The 16,767-nt window shown below is 46.3% G+C and overlaps 1 protein-coding gene across 1 annotated transcript; it reads right to left on the bottom strand.

Annotated features, from left to right (window-relative positions):
- Positions 1 to 3,694: 3,694 nt before the first annotated feature.
- LOC113982031 (translation initiation factor IF-2-like) lies at positions 3,695 to 7,109 on the bottom strand. Its single transcript, XM_039381000.1, has 3 exons — positions 6,974 to 7,109; positions 5,652 to 6,368; positions 3,695 to 5,285 (listed from the first exon to the last, which is right to left on the bottom strand). The coding sequence occupies exons 1-3, from the start codon at positions 7,107 to 7,109 to the stop codon at positions 5,071 to 5,073; spliced, it is 1,068 nt and encodes a 355-aa protein (XP_039236934.1). The 3' UTR covers positions 3,695 to 5,070.
- Between the last annotated feature and the right edge of the window lie 9,658 nt (positions 7,110 to 16,767).

The raw sequence follows: 16,767 nt of genomic DNA, 5'->3' as shown, positions 1-16,767 counted from the left end.
GCATGTTATGCCTTCAGGCATGTATGCCTGAGTTGAGCTTTGCATTTTCACAAACAACAGCACTGATGTGTGCTGACAGTGCTTTTCTACTTTGCATGCTGCAGTCTCATGCCCCCCTCCTCAGGCTTGTGGTTCAGGGAGGGATTCAGTCCACAGAACTAGCACTGGTTTCCTCAGTGCTTGAAATGCTAGCCAAGGACCCCAGACCTGCAGTCTTAAGAGCTGATCTTCACTAATCAGTGAAGGAGACAGATATCTGTGGGATCGTGGGACAAACTCGGGGGCAATTGCTTCATTTAAAAAGCAGAGTTGTTGAATTCTTGCTGAAACCTTTATGTGACCATGAGTGATGTATGGGGTTTTTTTCAGTTTACCTTTTTAGCTTCATCAAAAGTGATCCAGAGTCAATTTTACTTGTTGCAGTTTATTGCAAAGGGCAAATGTGCTTGCTTTTGTTCCCCCAGTCTAATGTTAAGTCTTTAATTGAATTTTGTTTACTTGTAATCATGCTTGAAATACATTTATTGTCCTTGACCAAAACTAGTTTCTTCAATGATGTCTGTATTCATATTTTCATTGAAGGAAATACATGTGATGGGTTGGCTTTGCATCATAGGTGTTGGGCCCTCCATCGCCTAAGAAGTCTGTGACTTTCTCAGTTCTTTAAACTTTCAGAGAAAGGCAAAGGAATTTGAGATCAGAGTGAGTCATCTTGTGATCCAAATTGCTGGTGTGCTTTTTTTCTCTAAACAGTTGCTCACAGGAAATGAGTTAATCAGAAAACTGCCCCTGCAAAACAAGTCAAAGTTGAAGAATTAGCATTTCAGTGTCAGTAAGCTGCGTGTTTCGTGTGAATCCTGAGGTCCTACTGCTCTACACTTTTTCCTGTGTGATCCAAACAGAGAACAATTATTGGGAACAATAAATTACCATTAGCTGATATGGATAGTTCAAGTACTGATCTCCTTGCTTTGTGCATACCTTGCACAAGTGAAAAGGAGTGAAAACAGGGTGCGTGTGGGGAACATGAGAAGGAAGTGCATAGCTGTTCCAGAGTACAGCACATAAGAAAAAATTTCTTTCCAGGTGGCATGGATCATTTGTAAGTGCCAGGAACACATCCTCTGCAGGGTGTCTGGTCCACTAAGAAGTGAGGAAGACTGTGTTTCACTCGGTGCATACCACATTGATAACACTTTAGCTGTAATGCAGGGACCACATTACCCACTTCTCCTTCTACCTCCAGCAGCTGGTTCTGGAAAGGTTCCAATGCCACTCTTAGCTCTTGCAACCCTCTGGCAAGTCACAGAAAGGTCTAGACAGAAAAGCAGATATCCATCTCCTTACTTTGTGTCTCGATACTGCAGCTACCCTGATTTATTTACTGAGAATTTACTGGTAAAAACGAGACTTTTCCAACCTAACACAATTATATACAAGGGCTATCTCTGTGGCCAGTTAAAGCCACAGAAATTTATTTCAGCAACAAGTTTCTGTTTTTAAGCAGGAATAGGTGATCCTTTTTCGCATTGAAAACAGACAATTCTGGACAGAGAATTGTCTTCTGGCTGAGTCTAGAGGTGAAGCATATTTTTCATGGCAGTTTCAGCCCTGTTTTTTCCTGGATAGAAGGATTTGGGGACGTAACCACCTTTTGGGGTGGAAATGGTCACAGCTGTGAAAAAATTAGCAGCCTACAAACATTGGTAATAAAATCTGTGCCAGATCATTTTTACTCTTGCTTCTATTCCTCTATAGCTGTTGGACTCCCTGTATTTCCAGTGACAAAGCTTACTTTGGCTTTTCGATATCTTGAGGCTGGGAAAGTAGAGACCCAATGCTTTTTACTGCTCATCCTGCACCTGGCATGCAGAAGACTCAATTAAATTTCTTTTTCTACCTATAGAAATTACTTTGGGGATGTCATTTTACTTTTCTGTGCCTCAGACTTCTGCACTCCCAGGAATGACAGTGGCCCCATGGCAGAGTTAGAAGAGGTTGTGGAATAGTAGTATTAAGGTTCTGGGGTAAGCTGGTTGTTCAGGAAAGCAGATGTCTTAAGGGAACCATGCTGCTAAGCTCTCTTGCAGCTGCTGGGCCTTTTGCCTGAATTCGACCCGACCAGAGAGAAAAGGCCATACCTCCCTTTGCTGGCCTAGAACCTCTCCGTGGAACACCCACATATTTTGTTACCAGGCGAGACGCCAAATAGCCTTTCCCATTCCTTGGCAGTGCACAGCAGGGGCAGTCCCCTCTTCCATCGAGCCCTTGTCTGTTGAGCTGCTCTTGCTAAACAATGTTTTTTGCAGAGTTAACAAAGCCGTGGATCTGATCTCAGCACTGACACCCAGGGTCCTTTCTGTAACACTGCTGCTCTGGGGCAAGGCAAAGAAGACAAAAAAAATCTCAGCACGTCGTGTTTCCCAGAAGGCCAAGAGAGGAGCAAATGTGATGTTCTGGGAGCCTGAGGGCTGACAGAGATAGGGGCATGGGTGTCATGCTCGCGTCTGGGTTAATTGGTACAATGGGCTCGCAAGAGGTTGAGAGGACAAGCTCCCACAGCAGAGCCCGGCATCTCTGCCAGCTCACAGCCCTGAAACCGGCTCCGGGAGCCAGCGAGGGATTTGCCACCCGCGCCACAGAGATCCCCAGTGGCTCTCTGCCTTCACGTCCCCCCGGAGACGATTTTGCCCGCAGCTCCAGTGAAATCCACCTTCTCCCTCCCGTCACTCCCTCTCCCGCCCTGGCGGATTCCTGGCGCCACCTTGAGGGCGCCAGGGCTTGACCTCGCTGTGCTCACCCGAAGGCTGTGATAAGCAGATACAAACACATACTGAAATTGCTGTATGATTCCAATGTCCATCTTTTGCCTACGGCATCAGTTTGCTTTCAGAGTCTTGACAAGACTATACAATCACAAGGAGAAAAGAGCATGAAAAAGTTCTGCTTTGGTAGTACCTGAAAGGTTCGAGGGTTTGTGATGGTTACTCACCCAAAGGGACCCAGAGAAAGTGCTGAAATAGTAAAAATAGTAAAAAGTAGTTTTGAAGGAAAACTTGAGGAATTGGCAGGAACCCCCTCTCTGCTACCCTCCACGGGTGTTTGTTTTAGTCGGGCTGGCTCCCCCAGCACCAGTCCCAGCCAGATCCTGTTCCACAAAATCCATCCCCACCACTGAAGGCATGCGGGGGAAGGGGTCAGATGTAAACCCAGTGTAGGCATGTACCTTTCAGAGGGGCTCCTGAGGAGAGAAAGGGGAGGGGAGAAGAGACTCTCCTGTCTCCTGAGATTCCCTTCCCTCCTTCAGCAACCCTATTCCAATCAGGAAGCACAGGGAGACAGGGAGCACAAAGCACTCAAACTTGAACCTTGCAGGAGCCCAGCTCTGCCTGCCCATTCTGGGGGTGGAGGAAGATGAAACACTTTAGGCAGGGCTTGAGCTGCTTCTGATTTCCTTGCAGCTTTTGCAGTGGGGCAAGAATTCCATCCCTCCAAGCCACTCGCCTTTTGAATGCATGAGTGCCTGGGTGGCAGTTCGAGGTCACTCAAGTGGCTGCTGCAGTTTCAAACAGGAGCTGTTTAATTTTTCAGGTTGCTTAACCCCTTCCCAATGGCAATAAAGCAGGTGAACAAGGACGCAAAAAGATTACCCAGGGGACCAAAAGCTTGGAAAAGGACAAAAGAAACACTCTGATTACAAAAAAAAAGATTTATTTTTGACAGCAAATAAACACCCCCCTGCCCCCCAAATTTGCAGGCCGATGATGCTGTTTCAATGTGATGAGGTGCTGGGCCCCTGGGGAGAGAAACCAGAAGCCAACAGACAGTGGGAGAAGGCTCCTGTCCACCCTGTCCCACTGTCCGCAGTGCCCAGGCCATGCCGCTGGGTGTGCTCAGAGCCCAGACCTCCCAGTCCATTCTCTGTTTTGGAGGAGAGCAGGATGGCAGGATGTGCCAGCCACCTCCTCCAGCTAACCATGGGAGATCAACCTCCTCAGTTGATTCTGCAAGAGCAGAATGCTCGTGTGCCTGCTGCCATCTTCCAAAACCCGTTCTGGCACCCATGCCATGAAGCTGGGTACCCACCTCAAGAGACCCACTGCTGGAAGAGAAGCTGATCCCAGATAATGTTCTTGTCCGTCTTGAAGGGTCATGGCCAGAGTAGCACTGGCAGTGGGATCAATCCACTCCACAGTCCCAGCACTTCCCAGTCTGGTCCAGGCACATGGTAGAATCTTCCTTTAAAAAACAAATAACAATTGCATGAAAGTAAATTAAAACCAAGACTTGGAAACAAGAATAATGTAAAATGTTATCAATGTATCACAGGCCTGGGGAAGGTTTGACTACTCCAAGCGAGGAATAAAGCTTCCCATAGGCAGGGAAAAATCCCAACTTTCCCAGCCCTTCCTCAAGGGCCTGCAAATGAAAACGGCCGGCACGTGGGTGCGGAACTCCGTCCTCTGCCACCTTGCCATGTTTTTGTCGGGCTGGCTTCCCCAGCCTGGGCCAGGGTGGCTGGCAGAGGCTGTCACCAAGGCCAAGAGTCAGCATGGTTCCCATTCCATAATATCCACCCTCTCCCCCACCAAAAAGCTACTTGGCAGCCAGCTGAAAAATTAATCCCACTCTCCTCAACCCCAGCAAAGCAGGGAACCTCTGGTGCCCAGCCAGGCTGAGCCCTCAATGCCTGGGACTGGGAGCATCCCCCCAGCCCCGACCGGGTCTTTTTCATCTTTCATCTTTTTTCATCTGGGTGCAGAGCGTGTCCTCAAGGAAGGTGCTGCAAACAAAGCCAATCAGCTTCGCCCCACTGGTGCCCATATCTCACGATGACATTCTCCAGCTTGATGTCATGTTCCAGGACACCACAGTTGTGCCCCAGTTTGCAGGAGGACCACGATGCCTTTAAGATGCAGGGGGAATGTTTCCCCTTTTCCAGTGTGTGGGAACTTTACCAGACTGCCAAGACTTCTCAAATACGATGGAGAGCGCTCAGCCACTTCCTCCACAACTTCCCCCAGCACCGGCAGAAGCATCTCATCAGCTGTGCTCCCTACTCTGCTACAGTCACAGGGAAACCGTCTGCTTTTCTTGGCTTCTTAATGCCATGAGACACGTGGATGGGAAGAAAAGCTGGCCCCGGACAATGTCCTCATCACTGTAGAAAGTAAGGTCCCTGCAGACCACTTCATAGAGCAGGATACCCAGGGACCAGATTGTTGCTGAATGGCCACGGTAGCAGTGGAAGAGGATCCACTCTGGTGGGCTGTACTCTGGTGTTCCTATGGGACACAAGCAGAGCTCATCAGGTGGATGCTGCCCATTCCCAGCCCAGGCGATGCCCCACTGGCCCCCTGCCCAGTTCCACCGCTGCTGGACATTCCCCGGCTCGGGATGCTCCGCGGCTCCCGCTGATCCCTCGCCCGCTCCCCCAGCAGCGTCCCGGCTTCCACCCTCCCGGGCCTCGCTGCATCCCCGTCCGGCACGCCCCAGCTTCTTCCTCTGGCCCCGCTCATTCACCAGCCTGACCCACTCCCAGATGCGATCCCAAGACACGCGTTCGATGGCCACCTGCAAGCCAAGGAGCGCCGGGCTGAGCTCGCTGCCTGCCGCCCTCCTCTCTCCTCCGACGCCTCCCTGCCTCTTACCGGGGCGCCGTCCGCGAGGCGTGACCCCGAGTAAACGCTGCCGCAGCCGCCGCTCCCCAGCAGCGGGCCCTCCCGGTAAAGCTGCTCCAGGGGATGCTTCTCCGGCCGTGCGGGAGACATTGCGCTCCCCGCGTTCCGCCCGAGGGCCCCAACCTCCCGGGGCTCTGCTTCCCGGTCTGCTGCACCGGACACGGGCGGCTCGGGGCGGGCGGCCGAGCTGCCGAGCGGCGGAGCTCGGGCCGGGGAGCCCGCAAAGGAGGCGGCGGGAGCTGGGCGGCAGCGGGGCTGGCCGGGAGCAGCGACGGAGCGACCCCGGGCGGGGCCGGAGCAGCTCCGGGAGGAGCCGCAGCCGGGGCGGGGACAGGACCCGGGCCAGGCGGAGCCAAAAGACGGTGCTGCTGCGGCGGCCCGCCCAGCAGCGCCACAGCCCGTAGGGTGAAAACCCCGCGGAGGCGAGACCGCGGCGGGCCGGGCACGGGAGGCGAGGGGATGGCCCCGGCGAGGGGCGGCGGGACGAGCCGTGCCGGGAGAGGGCGGGAAAGGCGGAGAGAGGGAGCGGAGGGGAGGGGAAGGGAGGGAGTGCGAGACCGAGAGGGAGAGCGAGTGGAAAATCGAGCACGAGCGGAAAACCGATCGGGAGAGTCGCTGCTGCCGCGCCGCCGCCGCCGGAGGGCGCGGCCGCCCGTCCGGGTCCCCCCGCCAGCCCCGCGCGCGAGGCTGGTTTGGAAATAAGCGATAAATCAGTAGTCTATGGAATATCTATAAAATAATAAATAATAAATAAATAAATAAAAGTGTTGCTTCGTGGGTTTCTTTCTTCATTGGGTGAGATGAAGCATTTCATTGGGAAGAATTCCCTGACAGCTGCGGGAGAGTTTACCCGAATGGGCTGTTCGATTTTGAAGTAGAAAATGTAAATCGTGTCACTAATATCATCTCTTTTCATCCTCTGTTTAGACAGTTGTCATAGGTTATCTTGTTTTAAAGAAAAAAAAACCCTGCTTGGAATTTTTTCCCTTTACCACTGTGAAAGAAAGGTGTTGAGCGAGGGAGGGGGGAGGAGATGACCGGAGTGAGACACACACACAGAGGGACTGGCTGACAGTCCCACATTCCAAGCTGGTGTCTTCAGAAGATTGTAGGGGCAGGTGAGGTTTTTTTTTTCCTTCGGGAGACGGCACTTTACTTTTGCTCTTACTCAGGGAGGGGGTGTGTGTAGAGAAAGAGCTCCAGGGTTCATTTTGTTTTCGGCCAAGTCATCTAGCTGCCTTTGGCCCCGGTTCGCCTCCGTTCCCTCCGTTCTGCTCACGGCCCGGACTTGCCTCGGATTTCATCGGAGAAGCCGGTACCATCTGCAGAGGAATTTCTGAGGGGAAAGGCTGTTCTTCCCCTCACTTCCTCCTTCTCCGTGCCAGCGGCAGCTTGCACCCCTTGACAAGGAGAGGGAGTTCCAGCCATGTCCTTTGACAGCGCGAGCCCACAGGAGGAATCTCCCCCTTCCCGTCCGGCTCCTCCCTCGCGCCAGAGGCCAACAGCGCCCCCTGCCGACCACGGAGAGCAACTGCAGCCCCCGCCCTCCGGGGGGGGGGGGTCCTACAGCGCCCCCTGCTGGCCGTGGTTAGAATTGCGCCGAAACGTCCTGAACTGGTTTGGGTGGTAATTTGGGTGCAGGATTATCGTGGGGGTTTTCTTTTGTTGTGTTACCTATACACATATATTCTTTAATAAAGAGCTGTTATTTTTTCTTTCTCCACATTTTCTCGACTGGAGCCCCTTAATTTCGGATTTACAATTGCTTAGAGGGAGAAGCTTAGTCTTCCTCATAACTCGCCCTCCTCAGCAAACACTTCTGTCTCGTTAGACTGGGACAACAGTCTTGCAGGCTGCTAAGGTACTTTTTCTGGAATGGAGAACTTCGTCAGGTTTCTCTTTTTGCCAGAGATGGAGAATGGTAAATGTTATATAGAATCATGGAATCATCGAATGGTTTGGGTTGGAAGGGACCTTAAAGATTATCTAGTTCCAAATCCCCCTGCCATAGGCAGGGACACCTTTCACTAAATCAGGTTGCTCAGAGCTCCATTCACCTTGGCCATGAACACTCCCAGGGATGAGGCATCCACAAATTCTCTGGGCAACCTGTTCCAGTGCCTCACCACTGTCAGTAAAGAATTTTTTCCCTAATATCTAATGTAAACCTAGTCTCTTTCAGTGCCTTTTTAAAGCTGCATGGGTAGCTTTCCTTTCTTCAGCTGAGGGTGAGGAAGGAGCTGAAGAGCACATGGGATCCTTGCCCTCTTGCAATCCTTTATGCAGAGGGCAAGCAAAGAAAGAAATGTTGCAGTGGAAAAATGTGCTTTTCCAACAGCAAGGTGAGCTGTTCCTTGTGAACATGTAGGGCCAACAGTATGCAGTAACAGTCAGCCTGTAAATAACCTGCTCCACCAAGCATCTGCAACTTGATATGCAAAAGTGGAAAAAACACTCTGCCTGTGACCACAAATGCATCTATACCTATTCAGATGCAGAGGAACAAACTTCCTCGAGGTACGAAAGGAAAATTACCTGAACCATTTGGCTACATCACTGAATTGTGTTCTGATGAGAAAGATGGATGGTATGGCGACTTAATGGGAATATGACAACTACACATATCCCCCCCAAAAAAGCAGCTGGAGTACCAATCCAGTTTGGCAAGTTCTGTTTTTTCTTCAAAAGGTATCCCCATTCCCATGATGGGGCATGACATATTTTTCCCATAATTGTTATTGCTTACATTTTTATATACAAAAAGAACAGATTTTTTTAAAAAAGGCTTTTCAGACCTAAAAAAACCACTGGTTAGGATTTTCCAAAATATTAAAAATGTAAAAGCACTCTCAAAGTATTTCCTTCTAATATTAGGGAACTTCCCCAGCAGAAAACAGTTACGTACAGACAGTGCAGTATGTTCTCCATCCACACATTGGAGAGGTTTTACACTCCAAACAGCTTTCACTCCACAAGAGGCAAAAAGTGTGCTTCTGAAAAGGATTTTGTGAGCTAAGGCAAATGTAATGTAAGGAAACATTTTTATTATTCATGGAAAATAACTTTCTGTAAGCAAAATTATCACTACTGTTACTTTAGTCATGTATCCCATTTCCACTAGAGTCTTGTTCAGATTAAATCAAATTAACACAACATTTATTTCCTGTGCAGTACCCCATCGGCTGTATCCCATGATTACACTAAATTTTTGTTTGGTATTGACTGCTAATAGAAGCTTTGGGGGGAAATGCTACGAAATATAGGCAAATCAAGTGTTAATTCTGTATTTTTACACTTAAAATTGATTTTTATTTTTCCAGTCCCAGAATGCAGGCACAAAAAGAGGTAATGCATTAGCCTTGCCCATCTTGCTGGACATAAGAGCAAAGGAGCTGTCATAAGGCAGAGCAAAGAACAAACGTGCCTCAGGCTGAGGGTGGATCTCTCAACTTTTGCATAAAGAGAAGCAGAAGAGAAGGGAGAAATGGAGAGACTTCCATTCCTTGAAATTCCCAGGCAAGCTAACAGAAGCACCATACACGAGCTTGTACCACTCAACCCACAACGACAGATACAAAAGGAATTTCAGCCAACTTTCATCTGTACTTAATAAGATGAATCAATATCATTTTTTATCAGACATCATCATAAATTGGAAAAAATAAAAGCACTACTTAATTTTAAGCAAAACCTTTATTTTAGTTTGTAGGCTTGTTTGCATTAAAACCAGTTACTTCAAAATCAAATTCACATAAAACTCAGCATGTAAATAAGATGAAGTTATCATTGGTCATTCAGCTGAAGTTATCCATTGCTGAAAGATAAGGGCTCCAAATGATATTTTAACAACCTTGTGGGGCAACAGATTAAACTGGGACAGCAGTAGCATCTCCTAGTATACAGGCTGAGGAATTAAACTGTCCCATTCTCTTTCGGTACATTTTAAAACACCAGCTGCAAACCAGTGCAGATAGGAATCCTGTGTCTAACATTACCAGGGCAGGACGAGGGGGAAAAAACAGCTCTTCCCACACTGGTGTTTGCCATTTCTTCTTAAAGATGTGCATGCACTTCAACATTTGTTTTCAAAAACTTACTGAGCACATTCCCATCTCCCGGCTGCTGGTGTGATGGAGTTGCATGTGTGTGTAACTTGAGTTACATGGTGGCTAGATTGAATGTCTGTGGAGGAAAATTAAGGGAGAACTTAGACTTATTTCACTCTATCACGCAGACTGATCTGCTTGTCACCCGCTCATTCCATTCTTTTGCAATAGAGATGGGTTCACTCAGTGATAGTTGCTTGTAAATAGCTCTTTTGGGTTTTGAGATAGCAAGATCAAAGTAATTTTACTTTGTTGTTGTTGTTAATCATGATGCAAGAGGTACAAGTGTTTTATCTTTGCTCTTTATTGCTTGGGGTTTTCATTACTGTTTCACCTTTCCCTAATGATACAAATCTCTTCCATGGCAAGGGTTGTTTCTATTGTCTGTACTAAGTGGAGGCTCTTATTTTCACCATTATGTTCTGAGTGAGCTGGTGATGGCAGTGTAGAGTCTGTCTTGGTGAGGGACGGTTGGGTGGATTAGGGGTTAGGAATTTGAGAATAGGCTCCTCTATATGAGTTTGGGGCACCCAAATTTACAGTTTTAAGAGTTCGTGCTTGTAGTTCTCAGTGAGATGCTCTGGTAAAGTGGTTAGATTTAGGGCTAGGCATAGTGGGATATGTAATCCCAGTTTGCGTCTTATCTTTCGTGGGGTTTAATTAATCTAAGACTGTCTTGATGGAGGCTTTCAGTTCATCTTAGGCCTTAATGGCAAACTTGTGAATATCACAAAGAGTACATGCCATATGAGAGGGTTTTTTCTGTCTAATGGCAACATAGCCCAGGGAAATCCAGATAAAATGTTGCTTGTAACTCAAATGTGCCCAATGAGCTCATAAAGCTCAGTGTTGAATTGTTGCTATGTTGCTGTAGGAGTATTTTAAATGGCAATGCATTTTTCCTGGAAGAGAGAATCTGTTTGCTCTTAGTTTATGACCTAGTCTGGGGAGAAGTTAATAATTTTATGAACTTATTCTGGACCTCAAAGACTGAGTCTAAATTAGTCCTACAGGAAATTCATGACAGATAAAAGCTGGGTGTTTTCCCCTGTATATGAGTGATGAAGTATACATATTTATTTTTTGTTACCTTGCAATATTTATTTTTTTACAGGAACGGTAAGAAATATTTTTTCTAATTAATAACAATATATACAGCTTTATTTCTTACTTAAAAGGTGTAGTTGGCCTTAGCTTCTAGGATAATGGAAGTTGCTTTGATGTCAAGCTTTTCTAACATGAGACAAATAGTTGGTGTCTCTGTCAGTCATCAGAAGCTGTTATTTTTGCATGTTTTCAGAAGAACTGTAGATTATTTGCCCTTCCATTTGTAGATAAAAATGTTGTGCTGCAAGTGTTGATCCAAGGATAGTCCAAGAAACATCTCTAGATAGTTCTGGAGAAGCTGGCATAGAATCACAGCAGGGTTTAGGTGAGAAGAAACTGCTGGAGGTCTTTAGTCCTGTCATCTGCTGGGAGTGGGGCTAACTCCAAAGTTGCACCGGGTTGCTTAGAGCCTTCTCCAGCCAGTTTTGAGAACCCTGAGGGATGGAGAACCCATAATCTTGCCCTTTCACATGCTGGCTGTGCTCAGGCCAGCACAGCCTGGTATGTGACAGGTCTTCATCATCAAAAAGGTGCAGTGCTGCACCATTGTAAAGAGAACTGACTGTTCCTAGGATGCAGAAACTCCAGAGAAATGCTTCGAAGACACTAGGTCTGACAGAATCCAAGTGATTCTGGCTGTAACCCGATTCTTGGGGGGAGAAAAAGGGGATGAAGAGGAATTTAAGACGTGGTTCCTTGCCATTTCTATGTGTGTATATGAACATTTGTGCTAAGTGAAGTGCTCGTAAGATTAGCTCTTCTTTTGCATTTTGCTTGCAAAGATGTGCTGTGTGTTGAGAAGCATAATGAATTTACAACCATGTGGTCCACTGTTAGGGGAGTCTTAATCTTACAGCACCAATCTGCAAAGTAAACCATGCTCTCATGCATTTTTCACTTTCCAGTCTGCATTGGATTGGTGGTTTTTTAGTGCTGTTTGTGAGGATAAAGACTGGAGCATGAATCTGGCTGCATAACCCATGAAAGAGCTGGCAGGCGGTTTTGTAAGGTGAACGGGGGCATAGCTGCTGTTCATTTTTCAGATAGTCAGAGGTAAAGACATGCCTCTATTTTGCAGCATTGCCATTGCCTTCAGAAAACTTTGACTCTGTGATTTCAGATATTCTGTTGGGAGGAAGTTGAAAATTGCAAAAGACATACAGATTATATACCAGATATTGTCCAAGAAATGGAGAGGTAAAAGTGGCCTTTGACATGCTTAGGGTTTAGTGTAGATGTCATGATGATCCAAAGCTTTCGGTCAGCTTCAGGTTTGCTCTATTCCAAACATTCTTCATCTCTGTACTCTGATCCTGTGCAGGCTGTGGAAGTCTGAGTCTTTTACTTGTCCCTTAGAGGTTGTTGTGGCTTCTCTTGTAAGCTGTGGAAGTGCCGATGGCAGCACAAGCTGACAAAGAATGAGCTTGTTGTGTGGGCCACAGTGAAAATATTCTTTACAAGGCATGATAGTGACAGAAAGGAGAAAGAGGAGAGGAAGACCTAGATGAGCTTAAAGCATGGCCAGGCAAATAAAGCAATAAACTTTCTCAGTTGAGGTCTACTTGTCTAAAATCATAGACCTTCCTTTCGGATTCACCACCAAGCTTTCACCAGCCTGCCTTGGTGGGAAGGATCTCAGACCAGAAAATGGTGGTATGCATTTTCCTTTCTGTTAACATATATTGGTCTGCTTTTAGATGCTTCCTTTCAGCTCTCATCCTGCCATTTTGTGGCACAGTTGAGCCAAGCTAGTACTGGGCTGCTTCAAATGGGCATTTCAAACCATCTGCTCTTTTATTAAATTTCTTGGCTGAAAACAAGCCCTTTCTGTAGGATTGGTCTTCAGTGAGTGTTGATCTCACTCACCCAGTGCAGGAATGTGGTGTGAATATGATGACAGTGAGGTAGCTCCACAGAACAGCAGGACAATATTACATCAGTTTACACTGATCATCCCTCCCTTTGGCTGTCCTTGTCTTCTGGTCCTATTTGCTCTGTTGGGCAGGTAGAGGTGAGGAAGGGAACATTACCATGAGGGCATTGCCAGTAAGACTGTTCAATCCACTTGCTGTGAACTGAGCCAGGGTAGTCTTTTTTTTTTTCCCCTCTTTCAAAGCCAAAGCCAAGCGTAATGCTTCCTCATATACCGAGAAAAATGGGTTGCAAACAGTGGTTAATTTTCCTCTCTTTGAAGAGTTTGAAAGCTGTTAAAGATCAGTGAAACAGGGAAAGGACAGACCTTTTAAATTTTCTGAAGGGAAAAGCTAGCTTCAAAATTGCCTTTTCAATCTGAGAAGTTCTTTCTGCCCTGGGAATCTGTTCTTTTGCAGACTGGTGGGAGGTTCATGCAAACCAAAAATGGGGTTTGAAAGTGATATTGCCTTCAATCCTTGGAGGAATACCAAGAAAGAAAAAACTGGATCCATATTCTTTGCTAACCTGATGAAAAGAACTCCTGAAGGTTAGAAATGTTTGGGAATTAGGCTAGGGCCCACTTATCTCATTTAGGAAGTTATAAAGTTACGGAATCTAAATTCCATTTGGAGATATAGGTTACTGATGCTTGACATGTTTAGGTGCTTTATTAATTGCAACTGGCATCTGAAGTGTCAGCGGTGTTGAGTTCTGCACAGAAAATGAATGCCAAGCAGGATGAACACCTTACCTTTATTTTTCCTGCAGTTGCCAGACTATTCATGTTGGAGGGACTATTGTATTGTTGCTGGAGCCAAGATCTCCCTAAGTGCACAGATGGCATTACCAAGTGTGCTGAAAATCACTCTCCTAATGCCATTTCCTGATGGCACAGGTGAAACTGCCACTGCAAAAGCCCTGAATGTTGGTGGGAATTCTTCCTCTTTGGAGAATGGCATTGAAGAATCCTTTCTCAGAGGCAGACAGACACATTTTGAGTCTCTGGTGCCAGGTGGCGCCTCTGAAAAGATGGATGCTTTCATATACAGATACAGGAAGATCTCTACTGCTGGGAATTGGTGGCTTTCTTGCACTGTGCTGAAGTGAACTTAAAATCCTGATACACTTGAAAAGCAGTATGGCAGTGATCCGGTAGAACCCTGCTGATCAGAACAAATCCTATACCATTTGTTAGCTCACCTCACTTTCTTTGGATGTCCTAAGGTACTGCTTTTCTCTCCCTATTTTTTAGGAGAGGTGGAAGATGCCTATTAGTGTTTCAGACCTCTTTATTGTAAAATATTGTAATGATGACACGGGGCGAGACAAGAGTTCTCAAATCTTTGTTTAGTCAAAGCCTGTTGATATTGAGAAGAGTTTCTTTGGGAGAGAAAGACTTCCTCAAAAGGCTTGTCAAGCATTGAAACAGTCAGCCCAAGGAAGTCATTGAGTCACCATCCATGGAGGTTTTTAAAAGATGTGTAGATGTGGCACTTAGGGATGTGTTTTAGCGATGGACTTGGCAGTGTCAGGTTAGTGGTTGGGCTGGATGATCTTATAGCTCCCTTCCAACCTAAATGATTCCATGATTCTAACTGCAAAAACAAATGTGGTAATATTAAATGTAAATGGATTTTCACCTTCAGCAATATTTTTAGAAGCATATTTTGTCTGAAGAAGTTTCCAGCTCTTTTTGAGATCTGGATGTATTTTTTTTCATGTGCCTTGCAGCATTACTTTAAAGCTTATTTCTGAAGAGTTTGAAATGTTGTTATTGAGATCTCCTGGAGTGAAAAATAAACTATTTTCTCTGTTAATTCTTTGCAGCATTTGCATGTGCTTTAGCTTTTTCAGGCGAAGAGACTTATTTCTAGCAAAAAGACAGAAAAACTTGCCCAGTGGATGAACAATTAAGGATCATGTCTACCTGCAAAGAAACACATGGAAAAATTCTACCAAAAAGAGAGAGCTCTTAGCAGTTCTTTTAGTCTGTACAAAAGGTATTTGTGGGCTAATAGGTGGAGTAGTCTAACTCAAGGCTTTCCCATTGCTGTTGACAGTGAAGTATTTTTATAGAAAATGACTGCAGATTTCTTTCAGATGCTATTTTGGACAAGCATCTGCAACTTGGCAAGCTCAGATGGACTCGTGCATTGTGTTCCTCTGCTGTGATTAGTATGGAAATACAATTAGTAGTGTGTTCCAGGTTTGGGCTGTTTGGGGGTTTTGTTTCTTTCTTTTGTTTGTTTTTTTGTCTTGATTCTGGCAAAGTGCTTTGATTGGGTAAGGGAAGAGACTTTAATCTTAAGGCTAATTGTATTTCAAGAGACTAAGACTAGAAATTGTTGAGAACTAATTGTGGACCTTCCACAACATTATACAATGCTGAGGTCTCTTTCCAATGTAGTTGTCATGCCTGTGGGAAGGGGCTTGTGGTGGCCCTCAGCTTTCCTGTTGGAGCAGGCCTATTGCCAATGCTACATCACATCCACTGGGGCTCTTGTATACAAACACAGAAGATCTCTGTTGCTGGGAATTAGGAGCACTGTGCAAGAAACCACCAAGGATGAAGATCCCTGCTTCTCTGGGTACATATCCCAGGGGACACCACCTTCCTGGGGGAGAAGCTTTCCTCATGTGTAAGCCACTCAAGCTGCAATCTGTGGTTGTGTCATCCCTCATTGCATTGCCTGATGCTGCAGGAGTTTTTTAATCATGTCTGTCACTGCCTTCCCAGCAGTCACAGGCTCCTGGTAGATGCCTCCTCTGCCTCCTTTTCACCAGACTACCCAAATCCAGCTCTCTTGCCTCAGAGGCTCTGTGCTCCAGGCCCCTAACCATTTCTAGTCTCAGCTGGCTCCTCTCCTGTTTTGCCACATCCTTCCTGAACTGGAGACATAATACTGGAGATGAATCTTGGTAAGGCCTCACCAGCTCCGAACAGAGTGTGTAGAAATCACTCTTATGGCTCTGGTGTGTCTTCTAGTGCAGCCCATTTATCTTATCTGAGATAGTAACATACTTCTGGATAACAGTTGGCCCCTGGTCTGGTGAAACTCCAAGTCCTTCTCAGCAGGGCTGTCGCCCCGCTTGAATCTTCCAGCCTAGCTGAATGAGCAGAGTTTTGTCATCCCTTGTGCAGGGCTCTGCTCATCTCCTCCTTGAACACCACAAGGTGCTACTTCTCAAGTTGACTGGGGCCCCTCTGGGCAGAAGCTCTGCCATTCCTTAGGGTAGCCCCCCTCCCAATTTAGTGTCACCTGTGGCTATGTGTGCCCTTCACCCAAGGTAGAACAAGATAAAACTTCTTGGTGTTGTATTAGATGTATAAACTATCTGGAGGGAGTATTTCTGTGTTGATCTGTGTATGGCAAGACAAGCACATAAACAGGTATGAGATGACTCCAACAGGACCTACTGTTTGCTAAAAAACACTGCTCTGTGCTCAGTGGCAAAGTGAAGCACAGAAACACAGGGAAGGCTGGCCACACAGCTGTGCTTAGTGCTGATGCTGGTTTCTCCTACCATTACTTCTTGGCATATTGATTGTTCCCAGATCAATTAATTGATCTTTTGGGTTTTATTCTGCTTGGTATGGTTGTGCTTCTTAGCCTAATTTAGCACTGACTTTTCCTGCTGTCTTTTAATTGATGGTTATTGCTTTAAGGCAATACTCTTGTGTTCCACCGCCCTTCACTCTCACCTCCCCTTCTTTCTTCTCCCATACCTTTGTCCTTCAACCAACCTTCCTCTCACATCTCCCTTCTCTTCTCAGTCTTATGCTCTGTCTCAGTTTAATGAGACTGAAGTGTTTTGCTAAGGAAGATGAGTTATGAGGAAGACCAAGCTCCTCCCTCTAAGCAACTGTAAATCCAAAAATAAGAGGCTCCAGTTGAGGAAATACGGAGAAAGAAAAGATAACAGCCCTTTAGTAAAGGATATATGTGTACAGGCAGAAC

This window comes from Pipra filicauda, unplaced genomic scaffold (assembly GCF_003945595.2).
Source record: "Pipra filicauda isolate LSUMZ 115617 unplaced genomic scaffold, ASM394559v2 scaffold109_size3271384_pilon, whole genome shotgun sequence".
Taxonomy (NCBI): Eukaryota; Metazoa; Chordata; class Aves; order Passeriformes; family Pipridae; genus Pipra; species Pipra filicauda.
Note: the sequence above shows the minus strand (reverse complement) of the source record. Positions and strands in the feature narration are given on the sequence as shown.